We start from the raw sequence: 20,697 nt of genomic DNA on the forward strand, positions 1-20,697 counted from the left end.
ATACTCTAAGAGGGCCATAAACCACAAGTTAATGAGGAGTACATGTTGTGTTTGAGTAAGAAAATGTCCCGCAGCGATCTGATCTGAAGGCAGAGGCATTCACTTTGATCAGGATGTAGAAATGGTGGAATCCCCTGGTTGAACTCTATCATTTGACCTCTGGGATCTTTAACCAGAGACTGAATCTACCAAAAAAGACAGTTTTTGAGGCAAGACCAGGAATCTCTTTCCAGAGTTAGTATTAATGTCACCTTGCTGAGTCTATTCCATCCCGACTCCTAAACAGAGTCTGGCACACAGGAGATGAAGGGCCAAGACCCAAATGAAAGATGCATGCTCATTGTGAGCCTTACCTCTCGGTATGCCTCTCTTTGGGAAAGGTACCTGAGAGCCTCAGTGAATTTCTATGCTTCTGTTAGATTTGATGTTGTTTTGAAAGGAGGCGCTAAATGAACGTGATGAATCATCTGAAGGAAAACTATTTAAGCCCGAATGAATCAGCTTGAATGGATGTATGTTTGTCACACAAAATATGCTGTATGTTCATTTAGAATACATTGTGATGAATGGCAAGCAGATTATAATAAGACAACTAGAAGAAGAGATATTTGTTCCTTTTGTTTTTACAATATTATCACAAGACAAACTTAAGAATCTCCTTCAGTGCAAAATCAAATGTACATTTCAAGTTTTATTTTGAAATTTGAACACTTCACAGTCATTCAAATGTACCCCATTGCTATGAAAGGTTTGTTAAAATGGCTATAATCTGTATTAGTATATTAATAATAGATCACAGGATGAGTATGAGTACATTTAGAGCGGCCCTATTATGCTTTTTGGGGTTTTCCCTTTCCTGTAGTCAGTGTGTTATATAGGTGTTTGTGCACATTGTGGTGACTCACAATCCAGCAGAAAAATCTAAATCATTATCTCTAAATAATCAAATATAATCAGTTACACTGACCCAGACCATCAAGCTTAAACATATATATCAAAAATCACGTGGTTTAAAATAACCCTTTATATATTCATGTTAACATCCAGCAGTGGAGTTAAAGGTAGTAAGTTTTAGAAACCGGCTCGAGATACACTTTTTGTTATATTCCATGGAATGCTCTTAACATCCCGATAGCAATGAATATCTTAAGTTCTTTGAAAAGAAATCCATAAAAAAATGTCATCTGTGGAAGCCGTAGTACTGTAAAAAGCACGACCAATCATCTGAGCCGGCCCGGCTAAAGTAACTGGATGGCCTACCTGCCTGTCAGCCTTCCATCTGTGCACAAACTTATCTCGGTCTGGCCCCGGTAATGGTACAAATCTCAACCTGTCGTACAATGGACAGCTTCCCCCCCCCCCATCTATGTATATACTCGCATTTTAGACTCTGTTACTAACTGTATATCTGTAGACTTGGTATGTCTTAAATGTCCGGTTAGGATGTATTAGAACGAAATCTAAAATGAAAATTGTAAATAAGCAATCTGTATGTCAAATATGTCTTATATGTCTTAAATGACATGATGAATTGGAAATGGGGGACCCTGATGTAAACAAGACGAAAGTCTTTCTCTGGTCTGCATCCCCTTAACAATTGTATGTTTTGAGCTGTACTGTACTGTACCCAATATACAAGCTGTTAATAAACTTTTCAATCAATCAATCAATCGTGCCCTCATTGGTCATGTGCGCGTTCGTGTGTGTTGGAGGAGGGGCTCTGTAAGGAAGTGGCAGATTTTCTCCGGTCGGTCGTGTATTTTCAAATTCTAGCGATCTCGAGCTGGTTTCTCAAACTTATGGCGCATTTCCACTGCAACGGGGTAGCCCCGTTTAAGCGTCCCTAAGCGTCCTCGCTCAGGCCTCGGGCTGCCTCGCTGGCCGGCCCAGGCCGTGGCGCATTTCCATTACAGTTTAGGACCTGGGGTAGCAACGCAGTGTAGGCGGGGCGATCGGCTTTGTTTTTGTTCACATTTCGAGTTGTTCCGTCGAGCTCCCGCTGGATTTGATCATCCCCAATGAGATGTAGGAACGTCGTCACCTCCTCGGTCGACCACGGTGTGCTTTTCTTATTAGACGTAGCCATTTTTGTAGCTCATCCGTTTACAAAATGCTGTTTATAAAAATGCTGCAAGCTTGCTTCTAAATATATATGCGACGCTAGGGATGAACTCGCGCGCGATCTTGTGACGATTCTCTCTGACCAATCAGCAGTCGAGAGTGTTGACGTCACTAGTTCAGCCCTGGCCCTGGTCTGATAGAACCACGATTTTATGGGGCCGGAAAAAGAGGGAAAAAGTACCCGCTAGCCGGTACTAGGCTATATGGAAAGGCCACCAAAAACTGGCCTGGCCGCTTGAGGACGGTTAAGGACGCTTAAACGGGGCTACCCGCTGCAGTGGAAATGCGCCATTACATACCCTACCTTTAATGCATAATACATACAGTATAGCCATAAGAATCAGGCAATAATAGAATACATACAGCGAGATCAGAGCGAAGAAGACACACACATATGAAACAAGATGAATCAGACAGATACAATAGGCACAGACAACTGAGAAAAGATGATAGGAGACTACTGCACTCTGAGCGAGCGACTCGAAGAGGGCTTACAATGTGTGTGTGACGCCTTCTCGACTCAAGTATCGTGTCAAAACTCTATAACTTTTTGTTGGCATATAACATTAGCTTTACAACTTCAAAACACAATCTCTGTGTCTGTTTTGCAGAAGCACCAGGATGCTAAATGCTATTTCGGAACATCTTTGAAAGGAATGTTTTTTGTGACCTTTTGGATCCGTCCAGGTATCCGCTTGTTGGCCGGTTCTGTCACCGATGCAATGGAGGCCACAGCCCTGACCTTCAACATGCACTTCATCGACATCTACGTCTGCAGCTGGGGCCCGCGGGACGACGGGGCCGAGATGGACGGCCCCCACAGCCTGACAGCGCGGGCCCTTCGGCTAGGAACTCACGAGGCACGGCTTTCATCTCCTCGTTCACACTGCTGTCTGTCAGACGGAGAGCAGAGCTTCACGCTGTCAGTTGGGCTGAGAGTGGAAGGAGAAAATGTCAAGTGTAGGGATTATAAAGAGGGATTTAAATACACACCTATAAGACAAAAAAAGTAGGCTACTGTCCTGCAGGTGTTTCAGACTAGAGAGGGATTTACTAATCATGATTATTCATCTGATTAAAATGTGGATATAAATTATCTTTTGACAAGTCTATGGGACTTCTCTCTAATTGCATGTGCTTGTAACGGCCCCTTTTATGCTTTTTGGGGTGTTCCCTTTCCTGTAGTGGGTTATATAGGTTTTTGTGCATGTAAATGGACTGCAAAGGCTCAAATTAAAAAAGTTCCCTCTAGAGGGAGTTGCTAGTTTTGATAATGTAAGTCTCTTTTTTACCTGTTTTCATCAACAGAAAAAAAAAGGGACTTTAATTTTGGGTGTTTAAGTCAATTTACTCTAGATTCCATTTTCAATTTCTGCAATCTGTGCTTGTGAATTCATTGAAATAAGATAATGTGTACGGCTCCCACTTTAAAAAAAAAATCAATTCAGAAATCTCAGAAGAAAAAAACAAACAACTGAATATGATATCCTCCACTTTGTACAACCAGTAGCCTACTATCCACAACAGTTTTTTGAATAAATAGGGTAAACAGTTAGCATCAATATCTTTTTTCCAACTAGAAAAATACTTTTTGTTTCATGTATTCCCTTTTAGTTTGAACTGCAGGTCCTATTTGTCCTCCGTATGTAAATATATACGGTGTGATATATTCATGTGTGACATTTGAAAGACCGCTAGATGGAAACATTCTTTATGAATCCGCTTCGTGCTCTTTAACTCTGACGTCCCTCTGTTTGTGTTGTCAGGGCCGGGGTGGGAAGGGCAGCGTCTTTGTGTGGGCGGCAGGTAACGGTGGGACGCAGCGCGACCACTGCGGCGCCGACGGCTATGTTAACTCCATCTACACTATAGCCATTGGCGCTGTCACTCAAACGGGGAAGCCCGCCCACTTTGGCGAGCCCTGCCCCGGTGTGATGGCCGTTACTCTGACAGGGGCCAGCGTGGGAAGCCCCCTACCTCTGGTTAGTGTGCATGTATCGCCTAACACATCTAACAACAGTGTTTATCATTAATGAGTGTGTGTGTGTGTGTGTGTGTGTGTATGTGTGCCAGCAAACCTGCTCTTTGGCTCCTGTGAGCTGCGAGAAGCCTGTTAAAGAGCAGCGACTGGTGTGATATTTATAGAGGCCTGCCAAATGACCTAGGTGACCGCTGGGCACACACACACACACACACACACACACACACACACACACACACACACACACACACACACACACACACACACACACACACACACACACACTCACAGACACACAGAAGCAAACGAGTGTTAATTGGAGGTAAAGCGTGGCTGCAATGGCTGAGAGAAAAGAGAGTAGAAGGAGCTGAGGTGTTGATGGCAGAGGTAACAGTGAAGAACAGGAGGAAAAAAAGCGTTAGCGCTACAGAAACAGAAAGGGCCATTTTTATCCTTTTGATATCACCTCTGTCTTCTGTGATGTCTGCCCTTTTCAGCCTCACATTATGAGGTGGTCACACCAGACACATGTTGCTATTGTTTTATTTAAATGATCATAACTGTTTAATTGTAAAACATGTTATAATTGCTGATACAGCAGGTGCTACAGTGTGGGAACTCTGTTAAATTAATTTGTTTTCAGTAATGTACGAAACTTAGGTTGCATAACAAATATACGTATCCCAAGCCGAATCCAAATCTTTTTTCGAAACCTAAAGTTGGTCATGTTGCATTTTCGTTTGTTTTGTTGCTTTAAGGTCATTCCTAGACTAAAATCATCACAACCACTTCCCTTTGTAAAAAAAAAACGAAGACACTAATAGACCCATAATATTCACTCTGGGCAACAATACTGAAAATGATTAAATATAAAAAAGTATATGTATGTTTTGAGCCCATGATGTACTGATGCAAGACCTCGTACATGCTTGTGTTCCTATGTTCACATACATAGAAACACATGCATATAATAAATGAATACTGTTATCCCTCCCCTACCTCTACTTCTATTGTTTGGTTGTGTTTTGAGTTTGAGCATTGAATTGCAATTTGATTGTTACGTGTCTCTTGGAAAATATATAATAAAATCTAAATGAGACAAAATGTTTTGCAAGTGAAATTCAGTAGAAAATAAGTTTCCCTCATACATAAATGAGAAGACAGTTTCTAAATATAATTAGTTTGTCTTTTTATATATATATATTTTTGGTTGACTTTAGTTTACAGCATCTGTCCAGGGACTACAGATACAAAAAAACCTCTTCGCTAACTGGTGTATTTCCAGAAATGTATTTTAATGTTCACAGTTGTTTTGGAATGTCAGTTTTGGAGGCAGGTATGTGTACTCTCTAACCCGTGGTGTGTGTTGTCCTGCAGGTCACAGTGACCAGCGTAGAGGGCGGTTGTGTCACACACTTTCCAGGAACATCCAGCGCTGCTCCCATCGCTGCAGGGATCCTGGCTCTTGTGTTGGAAGTAAAGTGAGTGTGTATCCGCCCATAGCACTGCACACCAGTGATTCTACAACAATAAGTGTGATACCTTATTGATTTTTGTTGGGACTCAAGAACTCTTCAGTGCTGTCTATGCTCACTGCCTGAGAGGCTTCAGTCTCAAACCCTGTTGTGTTGACTTACTGTAGATTTGTTGGCCTGGTTGTGATGATTGATTGCCTCTATTTTATTTCAATAGTGCTGTCTTTACCTATTCTCATTTCTAAAACCACACTCCCCATTTCCCCTGCTTTTTTTACAGAAAGGTTGTTGCTTTTTCACAAGACAGCTTTGTTAGAAGTCATTTTCCCATTAGCCTTTTTCTGTCTTTAATATTTCTGCTTTGTTTCTTCTGGAAGCACATTTCCCGGGTCTCTCTGCTGTAAATCACTCAATTTCCATTAACTGTTGATTATTTTTACGATTTTCAATTCATTGTTTTCCTCATTAGATGTTTCCCAGAGCCTTAGGAGACGTCTTGAAATGAGTCTTTTGTCGTATTCAAAAACTAATTAATTTACGCTTAAAATAGTCACAGAAATGCAGAAAATGACAAATAAAATGTTGTTTTTAAGAGTTGCTTTGGCGGGAAAGTGTTTTTTTTCTTTAATTTATAAAGATTTTACAAAATAGCAAAAAGCAGGCTAAAAAAACTAAAATTATCCAGTTTTTTTAGGTTGACTGGCGCACTTTTTAGTACATAAAGTACATAAGTTCGTCAATTGACTTGTCAACAGAGAAATAATTTCAGCAAGAAAAAATAAACACCTCCTCCCCATCACTGCTTCTCTCTTGTTTCCTTAGTCCCTCCTTTGATGTAGATCATCTCTAGCTTCTACCCTTTCTTTCTGTGACTGTCTAAATCTGCAGATATATCTCCTTCGCCCTTTCTTCTTCTCTCCCCTCCTTTGTCTGGACCGCCACTTCCTACCATTTCCCAAGCCCCCTTTTTTTTTTTCCTTCATCCCTCTTAACTTGCCAGCTGTCGGTGTGGCCTCGGGCCTGGGTGTTTTGTGGCGGTATGAGCGGCGTCTACGCCTCCTTGGTGTTATGGATGGTACTGGAGGCCGGCTTTACTGCTCCAGCTGTCATGCCGTGGCGTCTCAGTCTCAGTTGCTTGGCTGTAAAATGGAGCGCGGGTCCCCTGGGCGAGGCGACTCCCAGGACATTACTGTTAAAGGCTTTGTCGTGACCCGCTGCTACTGACTAAACTATATATCACCTCTCCTGCTCACATCGGCAGCATTCTGCTCACGTCTTTATGGAGCCGGCTTCTCGCTCCCCGTCTGTATATTGCTGTTCTTCTCTGTTTCTCACACTTGCTCATTCATGTGTCTCACTCTTCCTCCCCACATTCCACACTAACACACTCACTCATATATGCTGCCATACTCTCTCTCACTCATGTTTCCCATTCATAAGAAACAACCTGACTCATAGCATCCGCAAGCTTCCAAACATCTGTATATACAGACAGGAGGGTTCCTTTATTACACATTGTGTTTTTCGGATTTACCTCTGTATTTACTGTGAGGATTGACTGGTGCACAAAGGAGTGCTTCAGTCTGACTTCGCGGGACCCTGTATTTCCAATTAGATGGTATCAGTTCATATTAGGTGTTCAAACTGTTAATTACTGTTAAAAGTAATTAGCAGAGGTACAGTATATGTTTTACCCAAGCCACAATCTTTTCTCAAACCTAGTATTTTGGTTTGAATTCATTACATTACATATTATTAAGCTGACGTTTTTTTCAAAGCATCTTACCTACGCTTCAATAGCTTAGAAATGCCTACGTGAGCAAATTGGAGTATCTTGCTCAAGGTCGCTGCAGGAGGTGGGATTGAGCTGCTGACCCCTGATTTGATGAGCTCTCTAAACTACAGCCATATTCATGTTTAAAACTGCCGGCGTGCATCCTTAAACTCCGGATTATGTTGAATGCTGAACATATGTACGTTACTAACTTTTAATCAATCAATCAATCAATAATTATTTATATAGCCCATTATCACAAATGTTACATTTGTCTCAGTGGTCTTCACAGTTTGTACAGAATATCAGTATGACAATACAACACCCTGTGTCCTTTGACCCTCACATCGTACAAGGAAAAACTTCCAAAGAAAACCCACAGTTTAAAGGGAAAATGGGAGAAACCTCAGGGAGAGCAACAGAGGACGGATCCCTCTCCCAGGACGGACAGACGTGCAATAGATGCCGTGTGTAAATCGAAAAGATAATACATTTGCAACATAGGTAGTCCAAATGTTTGGAAATGCATGTGTCTATAATAATAAGATGAATCCACGAGGATGTCAGCAATCTTGTGGGAGCCATCAGGGAAGTGGTATGGTGAGAGTCAGGCAGGACCGCAGAGACAGGTTCAGCCAGGACTCGAAGTCCAGGACTCGAAGTCCAGGACTCGAAGTCCAGGACTCGAAGTCCAGGACTCAGATCCAGGACTCAGGATAGAGGATCCAGGACACACGACCACAGCAACATGATTAGCCTCGACTCAGGATCCCGGCGTATATATCGACACAAAAAAGAGATTTGGGGGAAGCTGGGTTAATCGGAACATGAGAGTACACAGGTACAAACAGACAGAAAGACGGAGTAAGATGCCCCCCCCAATAGTCCAAGCCTATAGCAGCTAAACTAACGTGTCTACATACATGCACTCCCTTAGGATAGGTTGAGGGAAAAGGGTAGCAAGTAAGAAGTAGGAAACAGAGGTGGAGAGGCACACACAGGGAAAAAGGTCCCCATTGGAACCTGCATTGGTTAGAGGTAAGGAGTAGGTCTGTGGCTACGTTCCACACTCCCCGGCCGGGCTAGGCCTTCTCTGCAACCTGTTACCCTCTAATAGAACCTCAAGAGGTCAGAGAGGGGAAAGGTTGTGGATAAAGTTTTAAATATAAGATCTAAGTTTTTAGGATTTAAGTGAAAGAGTAAGAACTCAAATGTATAGGTGAAGAGGCACAGTGTATCTACGTCAATGCAATCTTATTAGATTATTTTATTTTATCACTATAAGCTTTATCAAAAAGGAAGGTCTTAAGCATACTCTTAAAAACGGATAGGCTGTCTGCCGCCCGAACACAAACTGGAAGCTGATTCCACAAATGTGGAGCTTGATAAGAAAAGGCTCTGGCTCCCATTGTACTTTTAGAGACTCTAGGAACAACCAACAACCCTGCATTCTTGGAACGCAATGCCCTAGTAGGACAGTATGGTATAATGAGTTCTTTAAGGTAAGATGGCGCCTGCCCATTAAGGGCTTTGTAGGCGAGAATAATAATTTTAAATGATATCCTGTGTTCTATAGGGAGCCAGTGTAAGGCAGCCAGAACAGGAGTAATGTGGTCTCTTTTCCTAACTCTGGTTAGTACACGTGCTGCAGCATTTTGAATCAGCTGAAGCGACTTAACTGACTTCTTGATCCACCCTGATAATAAAGAGTTACAATAATCCAGCCTAGAAGTAACAAATGCATGGACTAGTTTCTCTGCATCGTTTTGAGGCAAGATATGCCTAATTTTGGCAATGTTGCGTAGATGGAAATAGGCGGTCCTTGAGATTGATTTTATGTGGGCGTTAACCCTCTGGAGTCTAAGGGTATTTTCTCGATTTTTAGATGTTTTCTTAAATCACCTTTTAAATGTATTTCTTCTAACATGACACCCATGTGTTACATATCAAAATGTTCAGGACAATCTCTAGTATTGCTATATATGCAAATTACTGACCTTAGAGCACTGTTTGATGAGATAAGTAGCTCAAAAGCTTAAAATTTGACATCCGATTTTCGGAAAATCTTCAAAACCTTTGTGAAAACACAAATTTACTCATGTGATCGAATTGTTTTGGTGTTTTAGATGTGGTTACCAAAGTCTTAGGATCACAAAAGCAGTGAAATATTTGAATTACACTGTATATAAATGTGTTATTCATGTCTAAAATGAAAAAAATTAAATTCGAATTTTGAGTAAAATAGGTGTTTATCACTCTACTTTCACCACAGCAGGGACTGAGATACATACATCAGGACTGAATAATGACTTCATATTACATACCAAGGTTCATGTGATTTGTACAAATACAAATTGAGCATTCAACCTTTTTTTTTCAACCAACAATTTATTATAAATATGTTTTTTTCAACCAACTATTTATATAAATATAAGAAACTGGAAAATCTAACTATTTACAATATTGAACATCAGAACTTTCAACCAACTATTCATTATAAATGTCAAGACAGTGTCAAGGTCTTTGTCTGTCTTCCAAGACAGTGGGTCTGGCTGCTGTGAAGATGGGGGTGATGGTGCATGGGCTGTTGTGTAGGTGGGGTGTACAAGTGCTATACGAGACCTCCACGAGACCTCCTTGCTGGCTGGGTTGAAGGTGATGGCTGTGGTGGAGCCTTTGTGCTGAGGTGTATCTTGACCTGGTGGCAGCCGCAGATGGAGGTGGAGGCAGCTGTAGTGATGCTGGTCTGCTGGTCCTTGGTGTTGATGGCTCTGGTGAAGGCCCTTGAGCCACGGTAGATCTTGACCTGGGGGCCGGCACAGATGGATGTTCTGGCTGCTGGATAAACGCCGCCTGTGGGCCACTAGGCCCAGGCAGCTGTGAAACATCTCTGTAAAACAAATTAAAACGTAGGACAATAATTACAACTAATTTCATTGAAATAAAGTTCAAGTAAAATGTTGCTCAAGCACAAATAACAATGCACACATAAAAAGAAAGTTTGGGAGGTTGGAGAAGGAGTCTCTCTCTCTCACACACACACACACACACACACACACACACACACACACACACACACACACACACACACACACACACACACACACACACACACACACACACACACACGTTTCCAGTTACTTTACATTCAGTATAAAATCACAGACACACATATACATAGGCTACATCTGATTACAAAGTCTCATCTGTACAGAACAGTGTGATAAAATAATCGATGGCAAAAACATGTCACTGTAAATGTCTCCGTTGTGGGACGAATAAATGATTAATTTAATCCTCTACACATGTAATCTCACTTTTACACACCAAAATAACGTTAACACAGAGTAAACGTTTGCGAGTCTATTTTGTCCAATAAAAAGTACATGACTATCGATAAAAAAGATATATCAATAAACCTATTGTTCATTTTCGCGGTATCCCCACACATTGCCAGTACACTATTACTGTAATATTTACACTTACCCATGCCCAAATGGATCCTTGTTGTTGTCTTTGTATTCTTCTTCTTCAGAAGAGTCAAAGACTTCAGGTTCTGAGGCTCTATCTTCACTGCTGCTAGCGAAAAAAATCTCTAGCGAAGTCGGCAACTGTAAAGTTTTTTTTAGCCATTTTCTCTGTCTCTCTCTCTCTCCTCAAAGACGTAAACTGATGGGAGACACGTGGTTTATGTTTTGTTTACTTGGTGGGTAGGTCCTTAGTGATTTCTCGATGTCCATTGGTCATTTCAGACCATGATGGCTGCCGGCCGAGATTTCCTTGACGGACACACAAATCCACCAATCCACAGTGTAAAGTCAAGCTGCTTTGAGCGGCCATATTGGCTTTTGTGCCCTGGTTACAGTCTCACAGGAGATACCGCTGGAAAGCTACTCTTCCAGCGATTACGCGGATATCTGAATCATATTTCTACTCCTTATAATCGGAAATATATGATTAATTACGTAAAATTATGCGCACCTGGACGCCAGAGGGTTAAAGGATAAATCCTGATCAAATATAACACCAAGATTCCTTACAGTCTCACTGGAGGCCAAATTAATGCCATCCATAACTAGTATATCTTTAGATAGTTTGTTTCATAGATTCACAAGTACGAGTACAATAACTTCAGTTTTAGCCGTGTTTAACATCAAAAAGTTTAAGGTCATCCACGTTTTTAAGTCCTTGAGGCAGTCTTGAATTTTATTTCGGTGATTGGTTTCATCAGGCTTGATGAATAAATATAGTTGAGTATCATCCGCATAACAGTGGAAATTTACAGAATGATTCCTTATAATATTGCCTAGCGGAAGCATACGTGTATATAGTGTGAACAAAATAGGTCCAAGCACTGAGCCCTGTGGCACTCCATGGCTAACTTTGGTTTGCATGGAAGATTCATCGTTGACACACACAAACTGAGAGCGTTCAGATAGATAGGACCTAAACCAGTCTAAAGCAGTTCCCTTAATGCCAACTAAGTGCTCTAGTCTTTGCCATAAGATATCATGGTCGATATGATATGTTCTAAAGCCAGACTGAAAATCTTCAAATAAATCATTGTTTTTTAAGTAATCACACAACTGTTTTGCAACCGCTTTCTCACAAATTTTTGAGAGGAATGGGAGATTAGAAATAGGTCTATAGTTGGCTAAAACCTCTGGATCGAGGTTGTGCTTTTTAAGAAGAGGTTTTATTACTACAACTTTAAATGATTGTGGAACATAGCCTGATAATAAAGACATATTCATAATATTTAATAAAGAAGTGCTAATTAATTTTTTTAACAGCTTAGTTGGAATTGGGTCTAACATACACGTTGATGGTTTAGAAGAAAAAATCATTGAATTTAATTGTTCAAGGTTTATGGCTGAAAAGCATTCTAGTTTACTATCTAGTCTAATATTAGAACTTAGGTTTCCAGGAGCTGTTGATAACACTATACTGGTCAAAGGCAAGAGGTCATTAATTTTGTTATCGTTAAAAAAGCACATAAAATCATTACTACTGAGTGCTATGGGAATAGAAGGCTCAATCGAGCTGTGGCTCTCTGTCAGCCTGGCTACAGTGCTGAAAAGAAATCTTGCATTATTCTTATTCTCATCTATTAATGAAGAGTAGTAAGCTGCTCTCGCTTTACGCAGTGCTTTCTTATATTCATTGAGAGTAATATGCCAAATTAAATTAGATTCTTCAAGTTTAGTGGAACGCTATACCCTTTCAAGTTGTCTCGACTTTTGCTTTATTTCACTTTCACAACAAATATAACCTATTTAACCCAAACCGTGACTTTTTCCTAACCGTAAAACACTTTCTGTTTTGAATGTAACAGTTGCCTGAACAGAAACAAGTAATTTTGTTTATAGTTTTATCTGTTAACCACATATTTAGAACTGCAGACAAGTCTGCATATGTAACTAAGCGATAATAAAAACGTGACGGGCTTAAACATGACACACGGAAATGCCTTTAAAAGCAGCATGCAACTTAAATGCTTTCATTGAGATCACATTGATGTTTTCTCATTTAATTTGTTTTAAATATTTACGTTACATTTTTGCAAAAGTGTTTTTACACCTGGGACAGTTGTCGTTTTCAAAAAAGTGCAATGCCAAAAGACAGCAAGTTAAAAAAGTCTCCTAACAGCTCCACACAGATAACCTCTCATATTAATACATGAAATAAAAAATTATTATTATTATATTTCCCCCACTTTTTTAGGCTTGACTGGCCATTTTCGGTGCATCATCTTGTTGCTTCTTCTTCTTCAATATTTAGGATTGAAAATGTGTCTGTATGTCGGACGAAAACTAGACAATAAATAAAACGTGTAAAGCTTAAAATGCATACACATGACACACTTGATGTCCTTAAAATTGTCCTAAAACCTTCCAAGAAACCACAATTCTATCTTCTGTTCATTTGCATTTCCTATGTTTTAAATATTTGTTAACTTAGCATAGAAAACAAGTCAATCAGAAAATGCACTTACCAGATGTTTATGAAATTGCTGTCTTGGAAAGGAATCCTTCCTGACATGATATGAAGACTTTCAGCTGGGTAGTTGATATGGCAGCATACGGTGCGGATACAGCATGGCACAGAGCCTAAATGTGCGTACGCCAGGGTGGGAATTTCACGACGGCCACGACGGCCATGGCCGTCGTTGCCCCGCACTTTGGCCGTGATGCCCTGTGAAAAAAAATGCAATTCACGGCCAAAGTGGCCTTGGTGCCCCTGTCAAAAGTTCCAGTGTAAACAACGCTAGTAAAGTCATATTAGTGCGCGCAGTAGGATAGTCCCGGGCGATGCCTGTGCCCTGTGGATCAGAGCGATTGCTCTGCTGTGATTGTTCCGTCAGAAATGCCTGTAGGGGACCGACAGCCTCCTCCTCAGCCGCGGGAGCAAGACAAGCACAGGTAAGCAAGCGGACCAAGCTGTTTTGATATGATTTAACTGAAGTATGTGGTAGTATTTGAAAGGACTTAACATTTACGTGTTTATAGAAAGTACTATTGATAGGTAATTACCATTGTATTAGCCTATTTAAAGTCGACTCGTTACATTTTGTCATGAAAACTAGCGATAGCTAGCTAGTTTGGATAGCGCTAACGTCTTCCCTTCAAGGGGTCTACATCTAGTGTTGCTTCTACAAGCTAGCAGATAGCTGTCACCTTTGAATCTAGTATTTTTCTTGCTAAGCGGTTTTGATATAATACATGACTGACTTATGTGGTTTATGGCTGAACTTAACGTATACGTTAAAGAAACACTATTGCTATTCAGCCATTTGTAAAACGACTGGTGTTGACGTTAGTGCTACACTTTTCAGTCATGTTGATTGACCAGCGTAATTTAACCAAACGGCCTTTGTGCCCTGTCATGTGGCCTTTGTGCCCTTGTAAAAAATGTGAACGGGAAGGCCAAATGGCCTTGCCCCTAAAATGACGAAATTCCAAGCCTGGCGTACGCTGTGTTGTGGTCTGTGTTATCAGGATAGCGTTCAGTGTCACTGTCTATCTGTCTCTCTGGCACTATGTTGGCTGTCTGTCTGCGTTCCCATCTGACTCAATCCATCCGTCTTGACGCCTGTCCAACAACAAACCATCAGGGTAAATCAATTCTGCGCTCGTCCTGTTAGTCACTCTTTCTGTCTCTGACTGTTTGTTTGTTCACTTTATCACTGTGTCAGCCGCTGAGTCTGTCACTTTATGTTTCATTCATTCATTCTAGTCGATCCATTTGCTCTGAGGGAGCTCAGCATTAGAGTTGACATTTTAGTTTTACTTTTATCCCACCTTTCCAGCTTAGTTTATTCGGGCTGTCTGGAGAAAAAAAATGCTCCTTCTTAACCCCACTAACCCTGTGCTGTGATCAGGTCAACTCATCCCTACCGAAGCAGTTCAACTGTATACAAAATATTCGAATGTCCTTTAAACCACGACATCAACGTCATCCGGCTCTAGTGCTCCATGATTACTACATGTAAAGTGATGGAGGTCAACATGGGATATCCAAAACAAAGATACATGTCTTGTTACGGTAATAAACTGTGGCGCAGTGGATAGTGCGTTGGTGTTCGGAACAGGGGAGCACAGGTTTAAACCCCACTGCAGTCAGCATGTCGTTGTGTCCCTGGGCAAGACCCTTCACCCCAAATTGCTCCTGTGGGGATTGTCCACAGTATTGAGTATGTAAGTCGCTTTGGATAAAAGCGTCTAACAAGTAACATGTAATGGAGTGCCACAGTGACGCATCCTAAAACCCGGAAGTAAGCTTCTTCCGGTTCCCTCGACAAAAAAGCAATGCAATTTCTCCATAAGATTTTGGAAAATAGCTTGAAATAAGGTCTGTGGTTGACACGCATTAAGAGACGGATCATGTTTTGTTCAGTTGGATAATCTCCACATGTCTACCCTACTTTTATCATCTTCTAATCATAAATCTAATCGATAGATTTATGATCGATAGATTTATAATGTAATGTAATACATGTTGTCAATTACATTTTTTGTATGGCCTCTGAATAATTTAAATATGAAGAAATATTACAGATTATCTTATAAAGCAGTGTTTTCTATTTGGAACTCATGGTGAGAATGGATTTATTTTGTACAATGTCCCATACTAAACTGATAAACTATGGTATTAACTGTTATTTATTTTTATTTTATTTTAACTATTATATAGGGCAGGGGTACTCAAATACAAATCTTAACGGTCCAAAATAAATGTTTCAATAAGACAAAGGTCCGTTTATTACGGTCATTCAAACTTTTAAACAATTGCAACAAGATTCTTAACACAAGGTTGCAAAAACAAAAATAATCTTTATGCAGCAGTTTTCATTGTTATTGTGTCTGTGCTTGACCCCTCAGAGTCGCAGTGTAAGAGCTGCACAGTTATGAATAAAGGCCTCTGCACCCTCTTTCATTCAGCGTTCCCATTATTGCTTTATAAATGTCTTGCCCCCTTGTGTGTCCACTGAGGTTCGTCAGGCCCAACACATCTTCAACAAACTCCCCCTTTGCCTCATCATAAAAACTCACAAACACCAGCAACTGAGCATTGTCAGTGGTGTCAGTGGACTCACCCACAGCTAAGGAAATGCACTGTGCATTTTTTATTCCATCACAAAGCTGATTAATCAAATCACCAGCCAGTATTTATGTTCTTCTGGTTGCTGTGAAATCTGAGAGGGGATTTGCTTGATTTGGCCTGTTATTTCCTCTTTTTGTTTGCCTTCAACATGGTCTCCATCACTTCAGTCATGCATTCTTTTATACTGCAGTTATTATCCAGTGGAAAGTCCTTACCTACTGGCCTAGTTCAATCAAAGTGGTTACTTTTTTTTGGCTGGGCAGTATAGTTTTACACACCGTCTTATTTGACTTTCTCAGGACTTAAAACTGTTTTTTGGGGCAGACCCCCTCAAAGAAACAAATATATTTACACACGTAAGGTCATCATCTTAATAGTTTTGTTTGCTCATCCGTGAGCAGAGCATCAAGTTGACATGTCTATTACAGCTGAATGCGGCGATTACCATTTTCAATCAATCAATCAATGTTTATTTATATAGCCCAATATCACAAATGTTACATTTGTCTCAGTGGACTTTACAGTTTGTACAAAATATCAGTATGACAATATGACACCCTCTGTCCTTAGACCCTCACATCGTACAAGGAAAAACTTCCAAAGAAAACTCACAGTTTTAAAGGGAAAAATGGGAGAAACCTCAGGGAGAGCAACAGAGGAGGGATCCCTCTCCCAGGACGGACAGACGTGCAATAGATGCCGTGTGTAAATTGAAAAGATAATACATTTGCAACATAGGTAGTCCAAATGTTTGGAAATGCATGTGTGTATAATAGGAAAATGAATCCACAAGTATATCCATCCAGGACCTATGATCCAGGACCACAGCCACGACTCAAGATCCAGGGCTCGCGATCCAGGACAGAGGAGCGCAGGATCATCCATGACTCCGCATCCCGGCGTATATAGACACCAAAAAGAAAGACATTTGGGGAAGCTGGGTTAATCGGAACATGAGAGTACACAGGTATAGACAGAGAGAAGGAAGAAGTAAGATGTCCCCCGACAAACTAAGCCTATATCAGCAAAACTAGGGGCTGAATCTAATCAGCCCTAACTATAAGCTTTATCAAAAAGGAAGGTCTTAAGCGCACTCTTAAAAACGGATAGGGTGTCTGCCGCCCGAACACAAACTGGAAGCTGATTCCACAAATGTGGAGCTTGATAAGAAAAGGCTCTGGCTCCCATTGTACTTTTAGAGACTCTAGGAACAACCAACAACCCTGCATTCTTGGAACGCAATGCCCTAGTAGGACAGTAGGGTATAATGAGTTCTTTGAGGTAAGATGGCGCCTGCCCATTAAGGGCTTTGTAGGCGAGAAGAAGAATTTTAAATTCTATCCTGTGTTCTATAGGGAGCCAGTGTAAGGCAGCCAGAACAGGAGTAATGTGGTCCCTTTTCCTAACTCTGGTTAGTACACAAGCTGCAGCATTTTGAATCAGCTGAAGCGACTTGACTGACTTCTTGGTACACCCTGATAATAAAGAGTTACAATAATCCAGCCTTGAAGTAACAAATGCATGGACTAGTTTCTCTGCATCGTTTTGAGGCAAGATATGCCTGATTTTTGCAATGTTACGTAGATGGAAGTAGGCGGGTCCTTGAAATTGATTTTATGTGGGCGTTAAAGGATAAATCCTGATCAAAATATAACACCAAGATTCCTTACAGTCTCACTGGAGGCCAAATTAATGCCATCCATAGTTAGTATATCCTTAGATAATTTGTTTCGTAGATTCTTCGGGCCAAGTACAATAACTTCAGTTTTGGTCGTGTTTAACATCAAAAAGTTTAAGGTCATCCACGTTTTTAAGTCCTTAAGGCAGTCTTGAATTTTATTTAGATGATTAATTTCATCAGGCTTGATTGATAAATATAGTTGAGTATCATCCGCATAACAATGAAAGTTTACAGAATGATTCCTTATAATATTGCCTAACGGAAGCATATATAATGTGAACAAAATAAGTCCGAGCACTGAGCCCTGTGGCACTCCATGGCTAACTTTGGTTTGCGTGGAAGATTCATCATTGACACGTACAAACTGAGAGCGTTCAGATAGATAGGACCTAAACCAGTCTAAAGCAGTTCCCTGTATGCCAACTAAGTGCTCTAGTCTTTGCAATAAGATATCATGGTCGATAGTATCAAATGCAGCACTGAGATCGAGCAAAACAAGAATAGAGACACGTCCCTTGTCAGAGGCTATTAGAATGTCATTTGTGACTTTAACCAGAGCTGTCTCTGTGCTATGATGTGTTCTAAAGCCAGACTGAAAATCTTCAAATAAATCATTGTTTTTTAAGTAATCACACAACTGTTTTGCGACCGCTTTCTCAAGAATTTCTGAGAGGAACGGAAGATTGGAAATAGGTCTATAATTGGCTAAAACCTCTGGATCGAGGTTGTGCTTTTTAAGAAGCGGTTTTATCACTGCTACTTTGAATGATTGTGGAACATAGCCTGATAATAAAGACATATTCATAACATTTAATAAATAAGTGCTAATTAATGGAAAAACTTCCTTCAACAGCTTAGTTGGAATTGGGTCTAACATACACGTTGATGGTTTAGAAGAGAGAATCATTGAATTTAATTGTTCAAGGTTTATGGCTGAAAAGCATTCTAGTTTACTATCTAGTGTAATATTAGAACTTACGTTTCCGGGAGCTGTTGATAACACTATACTGGTCAAAGGCAAGAGGTCATTAATTTTGTTTCTAAGAGTAACAATTTTATCGTTAAAAAAGCACATAAAATCATTACTACTGAGTGCTATGGGAATAGAAGGCTCAATCGAGCTGTGGCTTTCTGTCAGCCTGGCTACAGTGCTGAAAAGAAATCTTGCATTATTCTTATTCTCATCTATTAATGAAGAGTAGTAGGCTGCTCTCGCTTTACGCAGTGCTTTCTTATATTCATTGAGAGTAATATGCCAAATTAAACGAGATTCTTCAAGTTTAGTGGAACGCCATATCCTTTCAAGTTGTCTCGACTTTTGCTTTATTTTGCGGGTTTCGGCATTATGCCATGGAGCTAATCTATGTTGTTTTATTTTCTTCTTTTTCAAAGGAGCAACAGAGTGTAATTTTATTCGCAGCGCATCTGTAGCACTATCAACAACATGATCAATTTGGGGTGGTGTACATTTTGTATAAGTTTCCTCCCTTACATGCAGACATGCTATCGAGTTAAGTATTGGTGGAATCTCTTCCTTAAATTTGGCTATAGCACTAACAGATAGGTTTCTGCTGCAGGAGCTTTTGACTAATGCTTTGTAGTCTCGTAACAGTACTTCAAAAGTTACTAAGAAATGGTCGGATAAAGCAGGATTATGCGGTTCGACTAATAGTTGCTCAATTTCAATACCATAAGTCAGAACAAGGTCGAGAGTGTGATTATAGCAGTGGGTTGGTTTATTTACACTCTGACAAAAACCAACAGAATCTAATATAGAGTTAAATGCAACAGTAAGGCTATTTTTATCATCGTCAACATGAATATTAAAGTCACCTACGATAATTACTTTATCTGTTTTAAGAACCAAAGTTGATAAAAACTCAGAGAATTCAGATAAGAATTCTGAATAAGGACCTGGTGCACGGTACACTGTAACAAATAAAATTGGCTGCAAAGTTTTCCAGGTCGGATGCGTAAGACTAAAAACGAGACTTTCAAAGGAGGTATAATTTAATTTTGGTTTAGTATTGATAAGTAAACTTGAGTCAAAGATTGCTGCAACTCCACCTCCTCGGCCCGTGCCTCGGGCAATATGAGTATTGATATGGCTGGGTGGAGTGGCCTCATTTATGCTGACATATTCTTCATGTCTCAACCAAGTTTCAGTGAGACAGCATATATCAATATTATAATCTGATATTAAATCATTTACCAATATTGCTTTAGATGCTAGAGATCTTATGTTTAAGAGACCACATTTAATATTCCTGTTTTGTTGCACTGTAGTAGTTGTTACATTTACTTTTATTAGGTTATTATGTATGACACCTCTATTAGGTTTTACCTTAACTTGTCCTTGGGCAGACACACACACCGCTAATATTGGGTATTGTATTGGGTTCGGGATTCCTATGGATGACTGCCTAGGAGAGAGCGCAGAGAAGCGTGTAAGACTGCGACTCCGCCTCCTGGTCTCAACTCCAGTTTGTCATGGATTAAGTCCACAAAGCCCTGAAATGTTTGCCGAAATGAGATGTGCACCTTCCAAAGTAGGATGAATGCCGTCTCTCTTAATCAGACCAGGTTTTCCCCAGAAGGCTGTCCAATTATTTACGAAGCCCACATTGTTTGCTGGGCACCACCAAGACAACCAGCGCTGAAATGATGACATGCGGCTATACATGTCATCATTGATCAGATTGGGGAGGGGACCAGAGAAGATTACGGTGTCCGACATTGTTTTAGCATAACTACACACCGACTCCACATTAAGTTTGGTGCATTCTGATTGGCGTATACGAACATCATTACCACCGACGTGAATAACAATCCTACTGTATTTACGTTTATTTTTAGCCAGCAGTTTAAGATGCGCCTCAACGTCGCCCGCTCTGGCCCCCGGAATGCATGTGACTGTGGAGGCTTCGGTCTCTAATTTCACGTGTCTCATAATAGAGCTACCAATAACCAGAGTTGGCTTCTCAGCGGGTGTCTCGCTGAGTGGGGAATATCTGTTAGATACGTGAACGGGTTGGTGGGGACCTGCGGGTTTCGCGTTATG

General features: G+C 40.5%; 1 protein-coding gene across 1 annotated transcript in view; it reads left to right on the plus strand.

The window, feature by feature from the left end:
• The window catches only part of LOC117555251 (proprotein convertase subtilisin/kexin type 4-like), a 241,658-nt gene that overhangs the window by 131,852 nt on the left and 89,109 nt on the right, over window positions 1–20,697 (plus strand). Inside the window, 3 exon segments of the mRNA XM_034230095.1 lie at window positions 2,809–2,981; window positions 3,888–4,103; window positions 5,480–5,583. Of these exon segments, the coding sequence (XP_034085986.1) occupies window positions 2,809–2,981; window positions 3,888–4,103; window positions 5,480–5,583 (493 nt within the window).

Source organism: Gymnodraco acuticeps, unplaced genomic scaffold, assembly GCF_902827175.1.
Source record: "Gymnodraco acuticeps unplaced genomic scaffold, fGymAcu1.1, whole genome shotgun sequence".
Lineage (NCBI taxonomy): Eukaryota > Metazoa > Chordata > Actinopteri > Perciformes > Bathydraconidae > Gymnodraco > Gymnodraco acuticeps.